The sequence below is a fragment of the Perissodus microlepis genome, chromosome 4 (assembly GCF_051167445.1).
Source record: "Perissodus microlepis isolate ML-2025 ecotype Zambia chromosome 4, ASM5116744v1, whole genome shotgun sequence".
Classification (NCBI taxonomy): domain Eukaryota; kingdom Metazoa; phylum Chordata; class Actinopteri; order Cichliformes; family Cichlidae; genus Perissodus; species Perissodus microlepis.
The window spans coordinates 1,384,672-1,402,717 of NC_140464.1; the positions used below are offsets into that span (position 1 = coordinate 1,384,672).

The following is an 18,046-nucleotide window of genomic DNA, read 5'->3' on the forward strand; positions in this document are numbered from 1 at the left end:
TGAATCCAAGCTGGAAGCTGGTTCCACAGAAGCTGAAGGCTCTGCCTCCCATTCTACTTTTAAATACTCTAGGAACAACAACAAAGAGCTGAGAATGCAGAATTATGTTTTAAGATAATAAGATACTTTAAGATATGACAAATATCCAGCAAGCATTTCATCTGAGTCTGTGTAATGTGGGTGATTTTAAGCAGTGGCTGAATTATCTATGCCTTCCTTCAAGAGGATGCACATGCAGACTCAGGGCAGACAGACGCGAACCTTTATTACAGCCAAAAGCAGACTCCAGAATCTCAAAGCCCATAAAATGAATAAGACACCAGGCACAGCAACAGATGCTGGGACAAAGTGGACACAGCTGGTGCAGACAAAATGAAGACAATAAAGACCAGTAACCATCAAAATAAAACAGGAAGTGAGAAATGGGAAAATGCAGACATGTGCATGAACACATAGGGGCGCTGACAGAACAGGATGCGAACACTGAGGGAACAAGAGAAACTCTAACACTAGATTTAATTATAACAGGAACTATAGACTCCAAAATACTAAGTAAAGCATAAATATCAATAAATCAAAGTATGAAGACCAAACCAAGAATCCTAAACCCACAACCAGACCCATGACATTCTGTGCCTCACTTCCTGTCCTCAGCTGCTCTGTGCTTCATGTGAAACGCCATCAGGTGTAATCACAGGTGTTCTGAGTGTCTGCGATCAGTTCCAGTAGCTGTTTGAGTGCAATGCAGCTTTTCTGCAGAGAGCCAAGTGAAACACAGTGAGCCCCTCTGGGCGTAGCCTGCATGGGCCACATGGACCGGCACATCCTGGGCTCATCTTGGAGGTGGTGGAGAGGTCGAGTGCAGTGCGTTTAGGGGTCGATCGATCTAAATATTTAAAGTATTGATACAACACTGGTACTGATGTCAGATCGTTACTAGGGTGATGGGATCAGTACTTCAGTGATTCGCCTTCTCTAAGGTCAGTACGTGGCTGCTGTTCATCACAGAATGGACACACAGACACACCTTGCTCCGCCCCCCCTCTGTGGTCATGTGACTCAGCAGCACTGAGCACAGCAGCAAACAAGCAGCAAAAGAAAAGAAGAAAAACGACGGAAAGTTTTCAGACGGACGCACACCCTCAGCACAGAGGTCAGAGGTCACTGTCACAGTCCCTCCAGAGAAGCAAAGAATTACCAGGTAGCTTCGACAGTGCTGAAAATAATGTTTCATTCATAACGGATGCCAAGTATTCAGCATGAATTATGTTTATTGACAGCTGTTACTTCTCAGACTGATTACCTGCAGACTATATCCAGACACTCAGGTAGTAAATTCAGTCCACTGGATTGTGTTCAATAAATAATTTTATTGGAAATGAAAAAACATACCTCGAACATCAAGAATGAATCTGTTACGTCTGAATATTAGAGCCATTCGTGTTTAATGTCAAGTCTATTTTATTGACGTAACAAATTTAATAAACAGACGCTGACCCAAAGCGCTTTAAAGAAAGACACGTTTACACTCAGGTCCCTAAAAACCATCGATCCATCCTCTTCCACTTATCCCGGTCAGGGTCGCGGGGGGCTAACGTAGGGCGAGAGGCGGAGCAGACCCTGGACAGGTCGCCAGCCTGATGCACGGCTAACACAAAGAGACAGACAACCAAAAACTAAAAGACAAAGTTTCAAGTTAATTTCTTCTATGAGTCATTTCTTAATCAGCTGAATGATGACAGGAGAGAAACAGATTTGTCTCAGTCATGTTTGATTTATTGATTGATTCTGCTGCTATTATCTGATTGAAGCTGCATAATTTCACACACTGATTCGTACATTAGCATCTTAACTGTGTTACATCATAGAAAGGAATGAAAAAAGAAAACAATCTTTCTTTTTTGAACACGTCCACTGAGTGGAAGCACGAAACCCATCAGGCTTTAACATTTAACATGTTTTTCAGAAAACAACGTTTTGATAGGAAAACACAGTCTGTGCTGCAGATTCTCCAGAAAACATCTGTTGTCAGGTTTCCCTGTAACTGCAGCAGAGGCGCAGAAAGAACTCAGATCTTTATGGAGAGGTAATCTTTACAATTTTACCACACAGAAGACGCAAAAGTTACAGCTGCCCCACATATATGCACACGTATATCCTGCTCTTATTGCTTTTTCTCATTATGCCTTGTTCACCATCAATAAAAGGAAAAATAAGCAGAGAAGTATTTGCATTAAATCATTTAGAATATAATGTTGCAGCTGGAAAATATGGAGTCCAAGTGAACCAGTCCAAATGTCACTTCTGCTAAAATTCAAATGATAATAATGATATAAAAACATGATTATTTGTTGTCTTGATCTCAGTGTGCAGAGGAACCGAGTCTGTCAGATCAATAACTCGCATTAAAAACATCAAATATCTTGTTTGTTTCTCTGACCGAGCTGCAGATTTAATAACAACAGGATTAATGAATCAATCATTTTTGGTTCATGAGTAAAGTCTCATTTTTCCTTCCGTCATTTCATTAACTTGCTCTTAACTCTTTGATTCTTTTGTGAATGGAGGCCAATTTTTATCCTCACTTTTTGTGTTTCTGAGCCACCTTCTCCGTGTATTTGCTGAAATAGTCTGACACCTCTCTCTGCATTTGAAACAGGAACTTGCTTAATTCGCCCCCTCCAGTTACCAACTCAATAAATTTGGTCAGTGTGTCATTCACATCATCTTTCCTTCCCTTCTTGTCTAATTCCTGCATTTTCTGGCAGAGGGCTTCCTGTGCCCTCTTGAACATTTCCTCTGTGTAACACTCCCATTGGTTGTTTTCAGCCACCTCTCTCAGCTTGTCCACTAACTTTCTCACCTGATCTTGGACTTTGTCACTATCAACATCAATATCACTCCATTTCTCTTTGTCACACCCAAATTGTGTCTCAATGAAACTCATTATTTCATTTCTATCCTTTGGTTTCAACTCTTCATCTTCGTGGGTGATCAAGGGTAAAAAGTAACGCAGCGACTCGTCACCAAAGAACTCCCTAACCAGTTTCATTCGCTCCACGTCATGTCTTTTAAAGCCGCTCTCCCACTCTTGCACGAACAGAAACACATGGGGACCAGGAGAAAAGGTGGATGCTGTAGCTCCTTTCTGCATTTCCTTTGACACTTCTGTGTTATCTGTCTTGTTGACTTGACTTGGACTGTCTTGGATCAGAGTCTTCACCAAAACCATTGTAAAGTCTTCCTGCGCAGCATTTTCTTTCAGGATGGCTTCAATTTGTGAAGTCAAGATTTCAGTCTTTCCAATGAAGACAATCCTCAGCTCCTTCGGCCCTGTTGGAGAATTTATATTGACGTAATAATTATTATTATTATTATGTAAGTTCTGTTGCAGTCACCTGGCTTTAGGAGTTCCCAACTTATACAGCGAACTGTGAAAAGTGCTGATTTCCTGTTTGTTGTATGTTTTTCACGCTTAAATGTTTCAGATCATCAAACCAATTAAAATATTAGACAAAGAAAACACAAATAAACACAAAATGCAGTTTCTAAATGAAGGTGTTAATTATTACGGCATTAACTGGCAATGAGTCTTTTACAGCTGTGGAGGAATTTTGAGCCACTCATCTTTGCAGACTTGTTGTAATTCAGTCACATTGGAGCCGCCGTTTGACTGTCATGCTACAGCATCTCAATCGGATTCATCAGATTCGGGTCAGGACTTTGACTAGGCCACACCAAAGTCTTCATTTTCTTTTCTTAAGCAGTTCAGAGGTGGACTTTTTAGTTTTACTCCAAATGTAACCGGAGATACACCTTCCAAAAAGTCTAGCTTTTGTCTCGTCAGTCCACAGAGTGTTTTCATAAAGGTTTTGGGGATCATCCAGATGTTTTCTTTGTGGCTAATGGCTCTCACTGTGGTTTGCTGGAATCCCTCTGCTTTATAAATGGCTTATAAGCTTTTCCACACTGAGCGGTCTCAGTTACTGTTTTTCATTTGTTCCTGAATTTCTTTGGATCGCGGCATAATGTCTGACTTTGTCAGGCAGGTGCTATTTGAGTAAATTCTTGATTGAGAACAGGTGTGGCAGTTATCAGGACTGGGTGTGTCTAGAGAAACTGAACTCAGCTTTCCACAAATGTGATACACCACTGTTAATTTATGTTATAACAAGGCAAGGAGGCAGTCGGGTTTTAACACAGGGCTATGTAGGTTTGGGTTTCCCCCCAAACACCCAAACAAAATAATAAACGCCTTAATTTAAAAGTTACATATTGTGTTTGCGTCTGTCATCTTTAATTTAATCTTGTTTGATGATCTGAAACATTTAAGTGTGACAGGAGAGGCGTCGCCCCCCCCCCCGTGCAGTCCAGACTGACTGGTTGACAATCAACATTCAGCCAGAGCAGAGAGGGGAGTTCATCAGGAGAACCACCAAAAGCTCTTTGTATTTGGTATGACTTTGCTCTTCTGTGTGATTGGCTGATGAACCATAACAGGACAAGCACGAGAAGCCAGTTATACCACATACTTTGTACACTGCCTGCATCGGGCGGCAGGGCTCTATGCAAACAGTCGCTGGACTGAATCAGATAGTGAGCGTGTCTTGTCTTGTTACCTGATTACTTTCACCTGTTTCTACCTTGCTGTGTCGTTTTCCCACATTGGCCTCCCACGTACTTAAAGCCTGAGTTTGAATGTGCTCATCGTTACTATTTGCTTTCCATTTCTGTCTTTTGTCTTCCTGTGAATTTTTCCCCACTTGATTTGTTGATATTGTTTACTGCCAGTTGTTTGAATTCATCGTCGCCAAAATAAAGGTTAGTTTTTATTTATTTACTATTCAAATCTACACTTAAGGTCCAAACCTTTCACTACACATGGCAAATGTTTTCGGAGCATTGAAGATTGTCACACTTTAGTTTACTGGCCTGGGAATACGATTACATTTTAAATGTAAGAGAGTCCCAAAATATTATAATTACATGTTTTTTAAATTGATAAACGTCAGAAATGAGATTTAATTTCTCCTTTAATATTGAGTAATCAAGGCTCAGTGAACCATAGTTTAATAGTGAATGTAATGTCTTAGTAAAAGCTCAAAAGATTTTAAACCATTAAGTAGAAAATTAATCAACTCAGCAGTGCAAAGAAATCAGTCTACAGCTGAACTCTTTATAATTCAGTAAATCGTCAGTTATGAGTCATTAACAGCTGTTCTATGGAAAAACAAACAAAAACATCCAATTAATTAATTTTGTCAAAACAATGTAAAATGTTGCAAATAGCAGTTTGATCAAAGCTCTTAAAAATGAACATGTAAGCTGCTGTGATACTCACACTTTTATTTATTAACAGTCACTTTATATTGGACGTTAGACCCTACAATAATATCATTTACATGGTTTTGCTTTATTTTGCTACACTGGACATTTTTGGTGTCAGTTCACGATAAAGTTATCAGACAGAAATCTCTAGACTTTTATGCACATGCATGAATGAGTAATGTAACAATGTAACAATGTAACATCAGTATAAGCCAGTAATTGTGAGCTGACGCAGCATGTGTATGTTGCTGGGAAGTTAGGTCAACAAGACAAGACTAAAATAACTAAAAGACAGCAAGCTAATGTTTGCAGGTGAAAAGGATTAACATTAAAATATATAAAAGTGTAGGATGTACTGTGATAAGTGAGAAGTTTCTGGTGGGTAATAAGACCTGAAAACAGTAACAGGAAGAGAAATGGCATTGCTCTGCTGGTTTACAACCTCAATGCAACTAAAATATATTTACCAGAACTGGACATGGTTCCTGGTCCTGGTTGATCTCAGAGGTCTTGGGAGAGTTGATGTGGTGTAGTTGTAGTTTGTACAGTTTGTTTTCAACTGCCTTTAGATCCCTCCCCCTAAAGACAGGGCATCTGTTACCTCACTGGTTTGACCAACAGCCAACCAATCAGAGACCAGAAAACAAAATCTGTGCAAGCAGCTAAGAAAAGTCCACTTTGCTTTAGATGTGAGCACATTTTAGTTCCCTTTAATTTCATATAAACAGTGTTTTATATAGAATTTACAGTATCATATGTTACTGTACCTGTTCCCATGTGGTATGGGTGATGTGGCATTCACTTACCTTTACCTGGAATGCAGCTCCCAGAGAAGACAAATCAAGGAAGCTAACAAATGGTCTGCTTTAGAGAAAATTGTCTTTGGATTTAGAGAGGAATGAACTTTCTAATCTGGTATTATCAGTCGTTAACCTCAATCTTCAGTGTCGGATGTAAATTATTGCTGCATGGAGCAGAATTAACAAAGGATGGAACTGTAGGGTGGTTTTTGTTGGTGTTTCTTGCCTGTTGGCCTTTCCATGACAGCGAGAAGATTTTGTAAGAATCATGAGAGATTATCAGCTAAACCTGCAGACAACCCAGTCCTTCTTTACCTGACATAGAAAACAGTGCCATGTACTGAGGTCGCTGTCTCATTTACACAAAAGGTTTTCTTTGACTGGGCTGACTCACATGTGGCTGTCACATCCAACTTTTCAGCACAAAAGGTCACAGGTGTGTGAACTCAAACTACGAACTTTATGAACTAGCTCTAACCAGGTGGCTGGCAGTGCCTGAACATAACCAGGTGCTTTGTGAGTGCCTACGTTTAACCAGCTTGTAAGACTGAATAAAAGAAGGCATCTTCTGTGCCACAGCAGCAAAACATGCTTTGGTTGGGTCTTGGGAAGCTTCAGGTAATTAATGTTGAAACTCATCAGAATGTCCCATCAAAAAGGTCAAATGAACAGACTATGGATCAAACTGTTAAAAATAAACTCCATACATTTGTCTTTATGTTGGAATAGAGAGGGTACTTGTTCATTCGATTCTACTTTGATATAGTACCCAGTGATATAGTGAGGTCTTTGAAATAATATTGGGACTCATTATTCAAGACCTTATATGTGAGGAGAAGAATTTTAAACCCTATTCTGGATTTAACAGGGAGCCAGTGTGGCAGAAATATGCTCTTTCTAGTCCCTTTCATGCTTTTTCATTTCAATTCAATTAGATTCAATTTGATTTCTATAAAGCCAAATCACAACAACAGTCACCTCAAGGCACTTAATACTATAGTGTAAAGAGCCAACAATCAGACAACTCCCTGTGAGCAACCACTTTGGAAGTCTTTAAGACATTCCTGCAGTTTAACTCGTTGGTGTGTGTTATCTGGCTTCATGGACAGATAGAGCTGCGTGTTAGCTTTATATTGTGGATTGTCATATACAGTATGCTTAGTTTTATAGTCGATTGCATAATGGTAGGATGTCTGATCCTTAGCAGTCTGCAAAGACTCTGTGTGCCTCCCAGAGCACTCTGGCATGCACACACGACTTGGGGTCATGAGAGAGGTCGTACCTTCTCTTACCGATTTATGGTATAGGAGGACACCTACTCTGTATGTGGTTAAGTATAGGAGCCGTTTGTTTAAGTGAACTGCTGGACTCCCTGGCGCAAGTAGGTGTGGGGAGTCTTCACAGGGTCACATCTTGATCTTATATAAGATCGAAGAATTAATTAATGGCAGGACTTCTTTGAGCAGTTTTGTAGGAATGGGGTCTAAAAGACACGTTGATGGTTTGGAGGAAGTAATTATTGAAGTTAACTCAGAAAGATCAATTGGAGAAAAAGAGTCTAAATGAATATCAATGGTACTGAAAGTAGCTGTAGATAATATTACATCTGTGGGATGATTATTGGTCATTTTTTCTCTAATGGGTAAAATTTTATTGTGAAGAAGTTCATGAAGTCATTACTAGTTAACGTTAAAGGGATGGTTGGCTCAACAGAGCTCTGACTGTTTGTCAGCCTGGCTACAGAGCTGAAGAGAAACCAGGGGTTGTAAATAGATAAAATTAGATAAATTGTTTAAGTAAGAGTAACCCTGGTACACCAACTTCATATCACTGGCCTAAAACTTAACAGAAATCCCAGTTAATCCCATTGCCTTCTGTTTGGAGCTTAAAGCTGAAACACTTTCATCTGAAAAAGTAATCCTGAAATCTGTCAAACACAAGTTTCATATATTTGCCTGTTTACAATCTAACACAAACAATGAGCGTCACACTGATTTTGCAATTTTGGATGGTCTGATTTTTCGGTGAATTTACTTTTTTGGTGTCCACTTCTGAGGAGATTCTGTAATTCTGAATGAAACTTGTTCTTTTATAGACGTGTTCAGATTTGCAGATGATCAGTTAAGAAGTGCATGTAACTAGCAGCACTTGGCTGATACTTACCCTTTTAATTCCTGTGGAAGCAGTAAGGGTGGTCTTCGTTTTTCAAATAATTGAAAGTGCCACATGTGGTAAAAAATACAGAGACGGGAGAAATGTTGTGATGACAGATGTGCTCAATGCAGAAGAATGTTGTCTGTTGCCTCCCAAGTACAATGACAAGCAGTTATAAAGGTGAGAAATAAAAATGAAAAAGGTGAATCTGAGTCAGAATGCTGTGTTAATGCCAGTGAGTATCTGCTCCAGAAGCTCCATCTTCATCATCCTCTGTCCAGTATATCCTCTCTTCCCCCTCTCCACATGAGCAAACCATCTCATCCCCGCTCCTCTGACGCTGAGCTGTCCCGCTGGACTAATTTCTAATCCTGTCCATGCTGCTCACTCCCAGTGAACTTCTGAACATCTTCAGCTTAGCTTGGCTCGCTTTTGCCTCCTGGTAGGGTCTCAAACAAAGAGCGATTAACAAACCCTATGAGTTGAAGAGCCAAAGAACATTTCAACAATTCACCCTGCCCGGGATAGGGTTACTGAGGCTCTGCCCTGGAGCCAGACCCGGGGAGGGTGCCCAAGGGCAAGTGCCTAGTGGCCAAGCCTGAGTCCACGGGGCCCGACTGGGGACAGCCCGAAAAAGGGACATGGGCCCACCCTCCTGTAGGCCCACCACCTGCAGGCGGTGTGGTAGGTGTAGGATACAATGTGTGCTGGGTGGCAGCCAGTTGTGGAGACCCTGGTGGCCCAACCCCCGGCTACCTGGACTAGCGATTTTGACATGGAAATCTGGCTGCCTGTACGTTGGAGATTTCCCCGGTGGAAAAGAAGGCTTGTTCCCTGTGCCTTCAGGTTGTGTGCACTTATGTGCCAAATGACAGTTCAGAGTACCCGGCCTTCTTGGAGTCCCTGGATGGGGTGCTTGAGGGTGCTCCACCTGGGGACTCTGTCATGTTACTGGGAGACATGAATGCTTGTGTGGGCAATGACAGAGAACTGGAAGGGTCATGACTGGGGGAAATGGCCTGCCTGATCTGAAGCAGTGTTCTGTTACTGGACTTATGTGCAAATCACAATTTTTCCATGATAAACACCATGTTGGAATATAAGGGTGTCCATAAGTGCACATGGCACCAGGACACCCTATGCCGCAGGTCAGCGGTGGATTTTGTAATCGTATCATCAGATCTGCAGCCATATGTCCTGGACACTCGGGTGAAGAGCGGTGCTGAGCTGTCACCTGATCACCATCTGGTGGTGAGTTGGATCAGGTGGTGGAGGAAGATGCTGGACAGACCTGGGGCTCCTAAATGTATAGTGAGGTTGCATTGGGAACGCCTTGCAGACACCTCCATCCACGAGATCTTCAACTCCCTCATCTGGCAGAGCTTCGACAACAGTCCAAGGGAGGCTGGGGACACATGTTCACCACCTCCATTCAGCACCTCCTTTGCTGAAGCTGCTGCACTGAGTTGTGGCTGCAAGTTGGTTAGTGCCTATTGTGGTGCCCAAGTTCCCCATTAGTCCACACTAATACGTTTTTATTTGAAAACGCATCTTTTTCTCTCCGTTTTGGCCTCCCGTCCACGCTGAGACGACATTTTCGTTCAAGGAAAATGCAGCGTTTTGAAAACGCTCTCCAAAGTGGATACATTTGAAAACGCCGTTTTCGCGTCACAGTGTAGACAGCGAACCCGGAACCTTCTCGAAAACGATGACACATTTTAGTTATGTGATGCAGTCGTGTGACCAATTAAACTAAGATAGCGGAGGGCATTACACAGCAGCTGTTTTGTTTGCTCTCAGTTTTGACAGCCCTGTTAAAGATTAATATCAGCTCCAGAGAGCTTTTCCTCAAATTCTTTAATTCTCACTCACTTTTGCAACTTTGTATCTTTGTGTTGCTCGCAGCAACAACTCCACCTCATTGTTAGCCCATTTTAAAAACTCGTTGCTTTTCCTCGACATTTTGCCGCAAAGTTTCAAAGAGCCAGAAAGTAAATAAACGGTAGACAGAAATGAGGCAGGTCGGATTGTCTTGCGTTTCACGCATGCGCAGGACTGGAACGTCAGCGTTTTCAGCCGGTTCAATATGGATGAACAACTCTGTGAAAACCATGGGCGTAACTTTGTGCTGAACATTGGGGGGGCCAAGATCTCTGTTTAATAAATAAATAAATCTGGGTAAATTAATAACTGAAATGAGTGAAGAAAATCAACAGCCTTTTATGCAAGATAACTCATAATTTTATTGGGGGGGGGGGTATATTGGCTGGGTCTGATTATTGGGGAGGGTCATAACCCCCCTAACCCGCCTGGAAATTGCACCCCTGAAAACGAATGAAAATGACAGTGTGGACGCGGAGCGTTTTCAGACGTCTACGCCGTTTTCAAATTTATACGGGCTAGTGTGGACGTAGCCTCAGAGACTGCAATAGAGAGAGGTGATAAAGGTGATAAAGGTGATAAAGGTGATAAAGGCTCCTCCACCTAATGCACAGCACATAGTGCACCAGATACAATCTTCTTTGGCTCTCGGAGGAGGCGGACGCACTTTTTCTCCTCTCCCTTATCTTCCCTGCTTATGTCCTTGTCTAGTCTCGTGGTTTTTTTGTATTTTCCCTGGAATATTCTCTCACAGTCTGTTCTCTAAAACCTAAAAGAGGAATTATGGATTGGCGCCAGCTGCAAGGCCGGAGCTGAACAAAACACCCTGATGACGACTGTGTTGAGTCTGTTCTTCCCATTCCCTACAAGGCCACCTGGGTTGGCTGGAAGACTGTTTACTTAGCCTGGCAGGGCGAAGGACACTGTCTCAGCTGAACTCTGGACACGCACACATACATATACTGATACTGATAAGCACTCACTGACGCACCACCCTCCCTACCCCGGATCCAACGCCACCTCCAACGCTTACCTCCCCTCTGATGTGGACATCGGGTCAGTTGGAGGCGCAGTCGAAAGATTGCAGCGGTCCCAGATCAGATGTACACACTGGACCTCTTTCCCATGTTGCTGTCTGTGTTTATTGTGCTGTGGTGTGTTGATATCTGTGCATTCCTGTATTATCCTTTTGTGTTACACATTTCGATGTTTTTTTCCTCGCTACCTAGCCTGACCTGTCTCCCCAATGTGATGTTTGTATTGTATGTACGGTCGGCAAGGTCTGTCATCTCGGTTGTGGGCAAAAGACCTGCAACTGACAAATAAAGGCTATCTCATCTCATCTCATCATGTCATACACGCCTTAAAATCTGCACATCTCCAACCGTCCTTTCATATCAAACATTCCTGAAAGAGTAGTTGTCAAACAGCTAACAGATCATCTGCAGAGGAATGGCTCCGCAGTGAAAGTTATAAATAAAGTTTTACAGTTTAGAGCAAAATGTCAATCTCTGTAAAATTCTATATATTTATAATTTAGCTATTTGTATACAGGGAGTGCAGAATTATTAGGCAAATGAGTATTTTGTCCACACCATCCTCTGCATGCATGTTGTCTTACTCCAAGCTGTATAGGCTCGAAAGCCTACTACCAATTAAGCATATTAGGTGATGTGTATCTCTGTAATGAGAAGGGGTGTGGTCTAATGACATCAACACCCTATATCAGGTGTGCATAATTATTAGGCAACGTCCTTTCCTTTGGCAAAATGGGTCAAAAGAAGGACTTGACAGGCTCAGAAAAGTCAAAAATAGTGAGATATCTTGCAGAGGGATGCAGCAGTCTCAAAATTGCAAAGCTTCTGAAGCGTGATCATCGAACAATCAGGCGTTTCATTCAAAATAGTCAACAGGGTCGCAAGAAGCGTGTGGAAAAACCAAGGCGCAAAATAACTGCCCATGAACTGAGAAAAGTCAAGCGTGCAGCTGCCAAGATGCCACTTGCCACCAGTTTGGCCATATTTCAGAGCTGCAACATCACTGGAGTGCCCAAAAGCACAAGGTGTGCAATACTCAGAGACATGGCCAAGGTAAGAAAGGCTGAAAGACGACCACCACTGAACAAGACACACAAGCTGAAACGTCAAGACTGGGCCAAGAAATATCTCAAGACTGGTTTTTCTAAGGTTTTATGGACTGATGAAATGAGAGTGAGTCTCGATGGGCCAGATGGATGGGCCCGTGGCTGGATTGGTAAAGGGCAGAGAGCTCCAGTCCGACTCAGACGCCAGCAAGGTGGAGGTGGAGTACTGGTTTGGGCTGGTATCATCAAAGATGAGCTTGTGGGGCCTTTTCGGGTTGAGGATGGAGTCAAGCTCAACTCCCAGTCCTACTGCCAGTTTCTGGAAGACACCTTCTTCAAGCAGTGGTACAGGAAGAAGTCTGCATCCTTCAAGAAAAACATGATTTTCATGCAGGACAATGCTCCATCACACGCGTCCAAGTACTCCACAGCGTGGCTGGCAAGAAAGGGTATAAAAGAAGAAAAACTAATGACATGGCCTCCTTGTTCACCTGATCTGAACCCCATTGAGAACCTGTGGTCCATCATCAAATGTGAGATTTACAAGGAGGGAAAACAGTACACCTCTCTGAACAGTGTCTGGGAGGCTGTGGTTGCTGCTGCACGCAATGTTGATGGTGAACAGATCAAAACACTGACAGAATCCATGGATGGCAGGCTTTTGAGTGTCCTTGCAAAGAAAGGTGGCTATATTGGTCGCTGATTTGTTTTTGTTTTGTTTTTGAATGTCAGAAACGTATATTTGTGAATGTGGAGATGTTATATTGGTTTCACTGGTGAAAATAAATCATTGAAATGGGTATATATTTGTTTTTTGTTAAGTTGCCTAATAATTATGCACAGTAATAGTCACCTGCACACACAGATATCCCCCTAAAATAGCTCAAACTAAAAACAAACTAAAAACTACTTCCAAAAACATTCAGCTTTGATATTAATGAGTTTTTTGGGTTCATTGAGAACATGGTTGTTGTTCAATAATAAAATTATTCCTCAAAAATACAACTTGCCTAATAATTCTGCACTCCCTGTATATTAGAGCTTTTTCTTCTATTTTGTAACTTTGTAATATTTTGTATTATTTCATTTAGTTCTTATTGTCTTGGAGCAACTGTGACCACATCATTTTTTTTGCGATTAATGAAGCATCCTGATTCTGATTCCATGTCTGTACTTAAAATACTTTTGGTGATAAATCACTTATAACGGTGCGTGCTCAGGGAAGCATCGCCTTATTTACTGAGGATTTCAGGCATTTCAGCAGGTCCCTCTGCCTCTGTTGTCACTTTTGATTTTTCACACTGTTTTTGTGCCTGGGCTGTACAGTTTAACAAAGACAAAGGAGGATAGTTAGAGGTAGAGTAGTGCCCCATAATGGCAAGGTCGGGGGTTCGAATCCACTGAATGGCTACCCTGAGCAAGGTACCCTACACACTGCTCCCCGGGCGCTGGATTGGTGGCTGCCCACTGCTTCGCTGAGTGAATGGGTTAAATGCAGCGAGGAATTTCCCCACGGGGATCAATAAAGTATTAAAAGAAAAAAAGACACATATGCCCCCAGCAATGGTGAACACTGTGTGCCAGGGCAGCCTGGGAGTGGCTCCTAGTCTGTGACATTGTCACACTTACCTGCATTGCCCATTTCCCTGCGTGTGGTTTAGATAATGACATGTAGGGTGTAACATGGTTTATCAGGGCCTCTGAGTTTGCAGGTCACGACTGTGCAACCTTTGTAAGAATGTTGCAGCAGCAATGTTGTGGTTTTTCTTACTTCAGGTCCCAGGAAATGTTTATGAGACATGGTGCAGGGTCCCGTTTTCTGCATCATGCGGTGCCCTGCATAGTAGAGGTGGGCAAACTGATCCAAGTATCGATACTTTGTTTCTCTTTGTTCAGTGAATTGTGTTAAATAATCTTTTTAGAAATGAAAACATATACCTCACACATGCACTATAAAAAATGTCTCAACCTCTTTGTGTTTACCGTCACATCTACTTACCCGCTATGAGCCCACAGCACATTTAAACAACAGAAGTAGACCAAAAGGTTTTAGAGGTGGGCAAAATTTACATTCCAGGTCTAAAAAAAACAGTTTCAAAATACAGAAAGAGCTGAAAGGTGTGTTTCGTTGTGTCAACAGTGATTTAGAGGTCATTCAAATGTGTGAAGAGTTTACAAATTGATGATTAATCTCATACGTGTGACACAGGAGGATACCGTGTGGGTTCAGACATGGTCTTATCTCCTCCAGCCTCACATTGATTTTAAAAACACAACTGCTCTCTGGTCTCTATGGCACATTAGCTTTGTGTAACCAAAACACGTCCGGTTCCGGCTTACTGCAATTCCTGCCCATCTGTGTTCCAATATTTCTTCCAACTTTATCCTGGAACAGATATGTGTTTGACACTCTTACAGAAAAGCAGTTCATTTACATGTTGTACTTGTACGTGATTCTAACTGTGCTTTGGATAACAGATAGCAGAAGAGCCACAACTGGCCTCAGAGAAAGACAGATTAGAGGGTCAGAGAGATGCATTCCTTCAGCTTAAACAGTGTTGCATAACTTTCGCTGCTATGCAGATGATATCCATGAAGCCAGATAGCACACACCAAACAAACTGCAGGAATGTCTTAAAGACATAAAGACCTGGATGGCCGCTAACTTTCTGCTTCTTAATTCAGATAAAACTGAGGTTATTGTACTCGGCCCTGAAAATCTTAGAAATATGGTATCTAAGCAGATTCATACTCTGGATGGCATTACCTTGGCCTCCAGTAACGCTGTGAGGAACCTTGGAGTCATTTTTGACCAGGACATGTCCTTCAACGCACATATTAAACAAATATGTAAGACTGCTTTCTTCCATTTGTGCAACATCTCTAAAATTAGAAATATCCTGTCTCAGAGTGACGCTGAAAAACTAGTTCATGCATTTATTACTTCCAGGCTGGACGACTGTGATTCATATCTTCATCACATTCACGTCGGTGTGTAGCAGGAACCTTCCCACAGCTCATGAATGTCAGCAGATTACTTTTCACACTCAGCTCTGCTAACAGACGTGAACTTTTGTACGATGATTAAATGATTATTATTTTGTTTGCTATAGTCTCAGATTATTCATATCACAAATATTGAATGTAGCTTATCTTTTTACACGTTCTGTAAAATGAACGAACACAGACATCAAAAAGGTGTTGAAATGATTCTGAAGAACGTCTCAGTTCTCCCCTGAAATTCAGATGAAAAACGGCACAGTGTTTGTTTTGTTGCAGCCGTTGTCTTTGCCCTTTTTCCAGGGAAGTGTGTTAACGTGTCAGAGTCATGTGACTGAATAAACCTACCTGTGAGAACAAAGATAACTATTTCCTGCAGAACTTTTAATAACCATCCATGTAAGACCCAAAAGGCCGACATTGTTCCGTCAGTGCTGCTGGTTTCAGTCATTGTGCAAATGTTCTGTTTACACGGTTGGAAACCTGCAGTAAAAAGTAAAGCACCACTTTTTCTCTGTGATCTTTGTTCCTCCATCAAATCAAAAGCACTCCAATTTATGTACATGAAGGCAAATTATTTCATACATGCTTCATGAACTGTCCTTGTGTGTGTACATTAAAAAGCATTTTGTGTCTGTGTTGTTGCAGACTGTTACACAGTCAGCTGATTCAAACCACACGTCTCAGTTCTGTCTTGAAATTCAGATGAAAAACAGTTTCTTCAGTTCACAGAGCATGGTAGGATTGTTTACTCCTATAGATAAAATCTTTAGTCGTTGCAAGAAAGAAATATTTTTAGGCCGTGTCTGTGCTTGCCTTTGGACTTTCAGAGAAGTGTATCAGCATACCGAACTCTACATGCAAGAACAAAGACAATTATTTCCTGCACACTTTTTCTTTCCTTTTAAGAACATCCAGCTGCTCGCACTGAACATGCAGGTTGATGCTGACGAGGCTTTCACTGTCGGAAGCTCTGGTTTGAAACATGTTTCATGTAAAAATGCAGCAGTTTGTTGAGTCTTTAATGAGCAGCAGAACAGAAATGACCTCCATGCAGCACTTTGTGTTTGGACTGTTTGAGGCAGAGCAAAGAAATCTGAGTGAGGGCTGCTTTAGAGCCTAACTGTGTGTGTCAAACCAGAATCACAAACTCTGTATTGATGCCCACAGGGAAGCTGTTTATCTGCAGCTGCTGAAGCTGCAGGATGAAAGACCCTCGGTAGGAGGAGGGAGGAAGGAGCTCCTGTGATGCTCAGAGGAGCAGTGAGCCGTCCTGACTGAGCGAGCTCCTCTCCTCACTTCTGATAACCCCCTCCTCTCTGATGGTCCAGCTCCTCCCCAGCACTGAGCCCGCCTCCTGGTTTGAGGACGTTGGACTCTGAGGAGCAGTGCAGCTGTTTGCTGAGCGTCTGCCCTCTGGTGGCCACAGGAGAAACTACACCTGCTGGTCTGTCTGGGTTTGAAACGTCTGACACAGGCTGAGGTTAATATATCTTCTGTGTCAAATAAGTCAACACAAAGATGTGTTAAAATATGTACATTTCATTTTTTTTAACGGGAGAAAAAGATGTGTATAGTTGGCATATTATCATTTATTACAATCTGAATAAACAACACTTTTCAGAATCTTCTAAATTAAAATAAATTCAATTTTAACCAAGGCTATGCAGTGGTGCCTCGCTACAACGCGGTTCACCTATCGCGGGTTGTCTTTAGAACGTAACTCTTTCTTTTCTTTCTTTCTTCCTGTTAAAAGGGAGTTTTTCCTTCCCACTGTCGCCAAAGTGCTGCTCATAGGGGGTCATATGATTGTTGGGTTTGTCTCTGTACCTTAAGCGCCTTGAGGCGACTTTTGTTGTGATTTGGCGCTATATAAATAAAATTGAATTGAATTGAATTGAACTCCCGCGATAAATGAGGGACCACTGTATTACTAAATGCCAAAACAATTTCTATTTGACAGAATCAAACAGAATTAATATCTGGCTAACTTTCTAACTCTCTAGATTATTAAATGTCAAAAAAAAAAAAAAAAAAAAAAAAACAGAAAATAGAAAATAGAAAAACAAAAAATAGTGCAGTTATCATATATATGCTCTGAAATAATCATGTCCAGAAAATACATGAATGCAATTCTTTCGAAGGTAACAGTTGTCATCTTCAACAAATTGTAAACATTCAACAAATGTGCAGTTGCATGCAAACAGAAAAACATTTTTACATTTTGGCGAATATACCATCCAAGTTATACGGTATTGTACCTTGTGTTCAAATACAGCTTATTTGTATCAAAGCTTGTCGAAAATCAGAAATGTCAGCCAGTATAAGCAGTTCATATTCGTTTGATCTTTCTGCTGCATAAAAATGGTCATGGAAGAAGTTGACGTTCAGAATCCTCACAAACATGAAGACAGACTCATTAACAGACTGTGGCAAGATATGAGTGACTTCACCAAACAAAGGCTCTTCTCTAAAGTCTCTTACAGTGTTGGGGAGTAACGGAGTACATGTACCGCCCTTACGTGTTTAAAATACAAAATATGAGCATAGCTGGACTGGCCCGGTGGGCCGATGGCGATTTTTCGTTTTTATGGGCCGATGGGGTTTTTTTTCGTTTTTTTCCGTAACGGCATAAACAGTGAAAGGTGGTGGATTGGCCAGATGAAGGGAGATGAGTAAAAATAACTCAGTTGTTTGGCTATTGCGGAGCTTCCACAGATTCAGTAACATTAAAAAGTGGTGGAGGCCAGCAGGTGCAACACGCTGGCAGGTGGATGAGGGAAAGGCAGGAGGAGCAGAG

General features: G+C 41.7%; 1 protein-coding gene across 1 annotated transcript; it reads right to left on the bottom strand.

The window, feature by feature from the left end:
- Window positions 1–241: 241 nt before the first annotated feature.
- Window positions 242–5,886, bottom strand: LOC146387940 (uncharacterized). Its single transcript, XM_084924970.1, has 2 exons — window positions 5,796–5,886; window positions 242–3,333 (listed from the first exon to the last, which is right to left on the bottom strand). Exons 1-2 carry the CDS (start codon window positions 5,806–5,808, stop codon window positions 2,582–2,584), a joined length of 765 nt encoding a protein of 254 aa, XP_084781096.1. The 5' UTR covers window positions 5,809–5,886; the 3' UTR covers window positions 242–2,581.
- Between the last annotated feature and the right edge of the window lie 12,160 nt (window positions 5,887–18,046).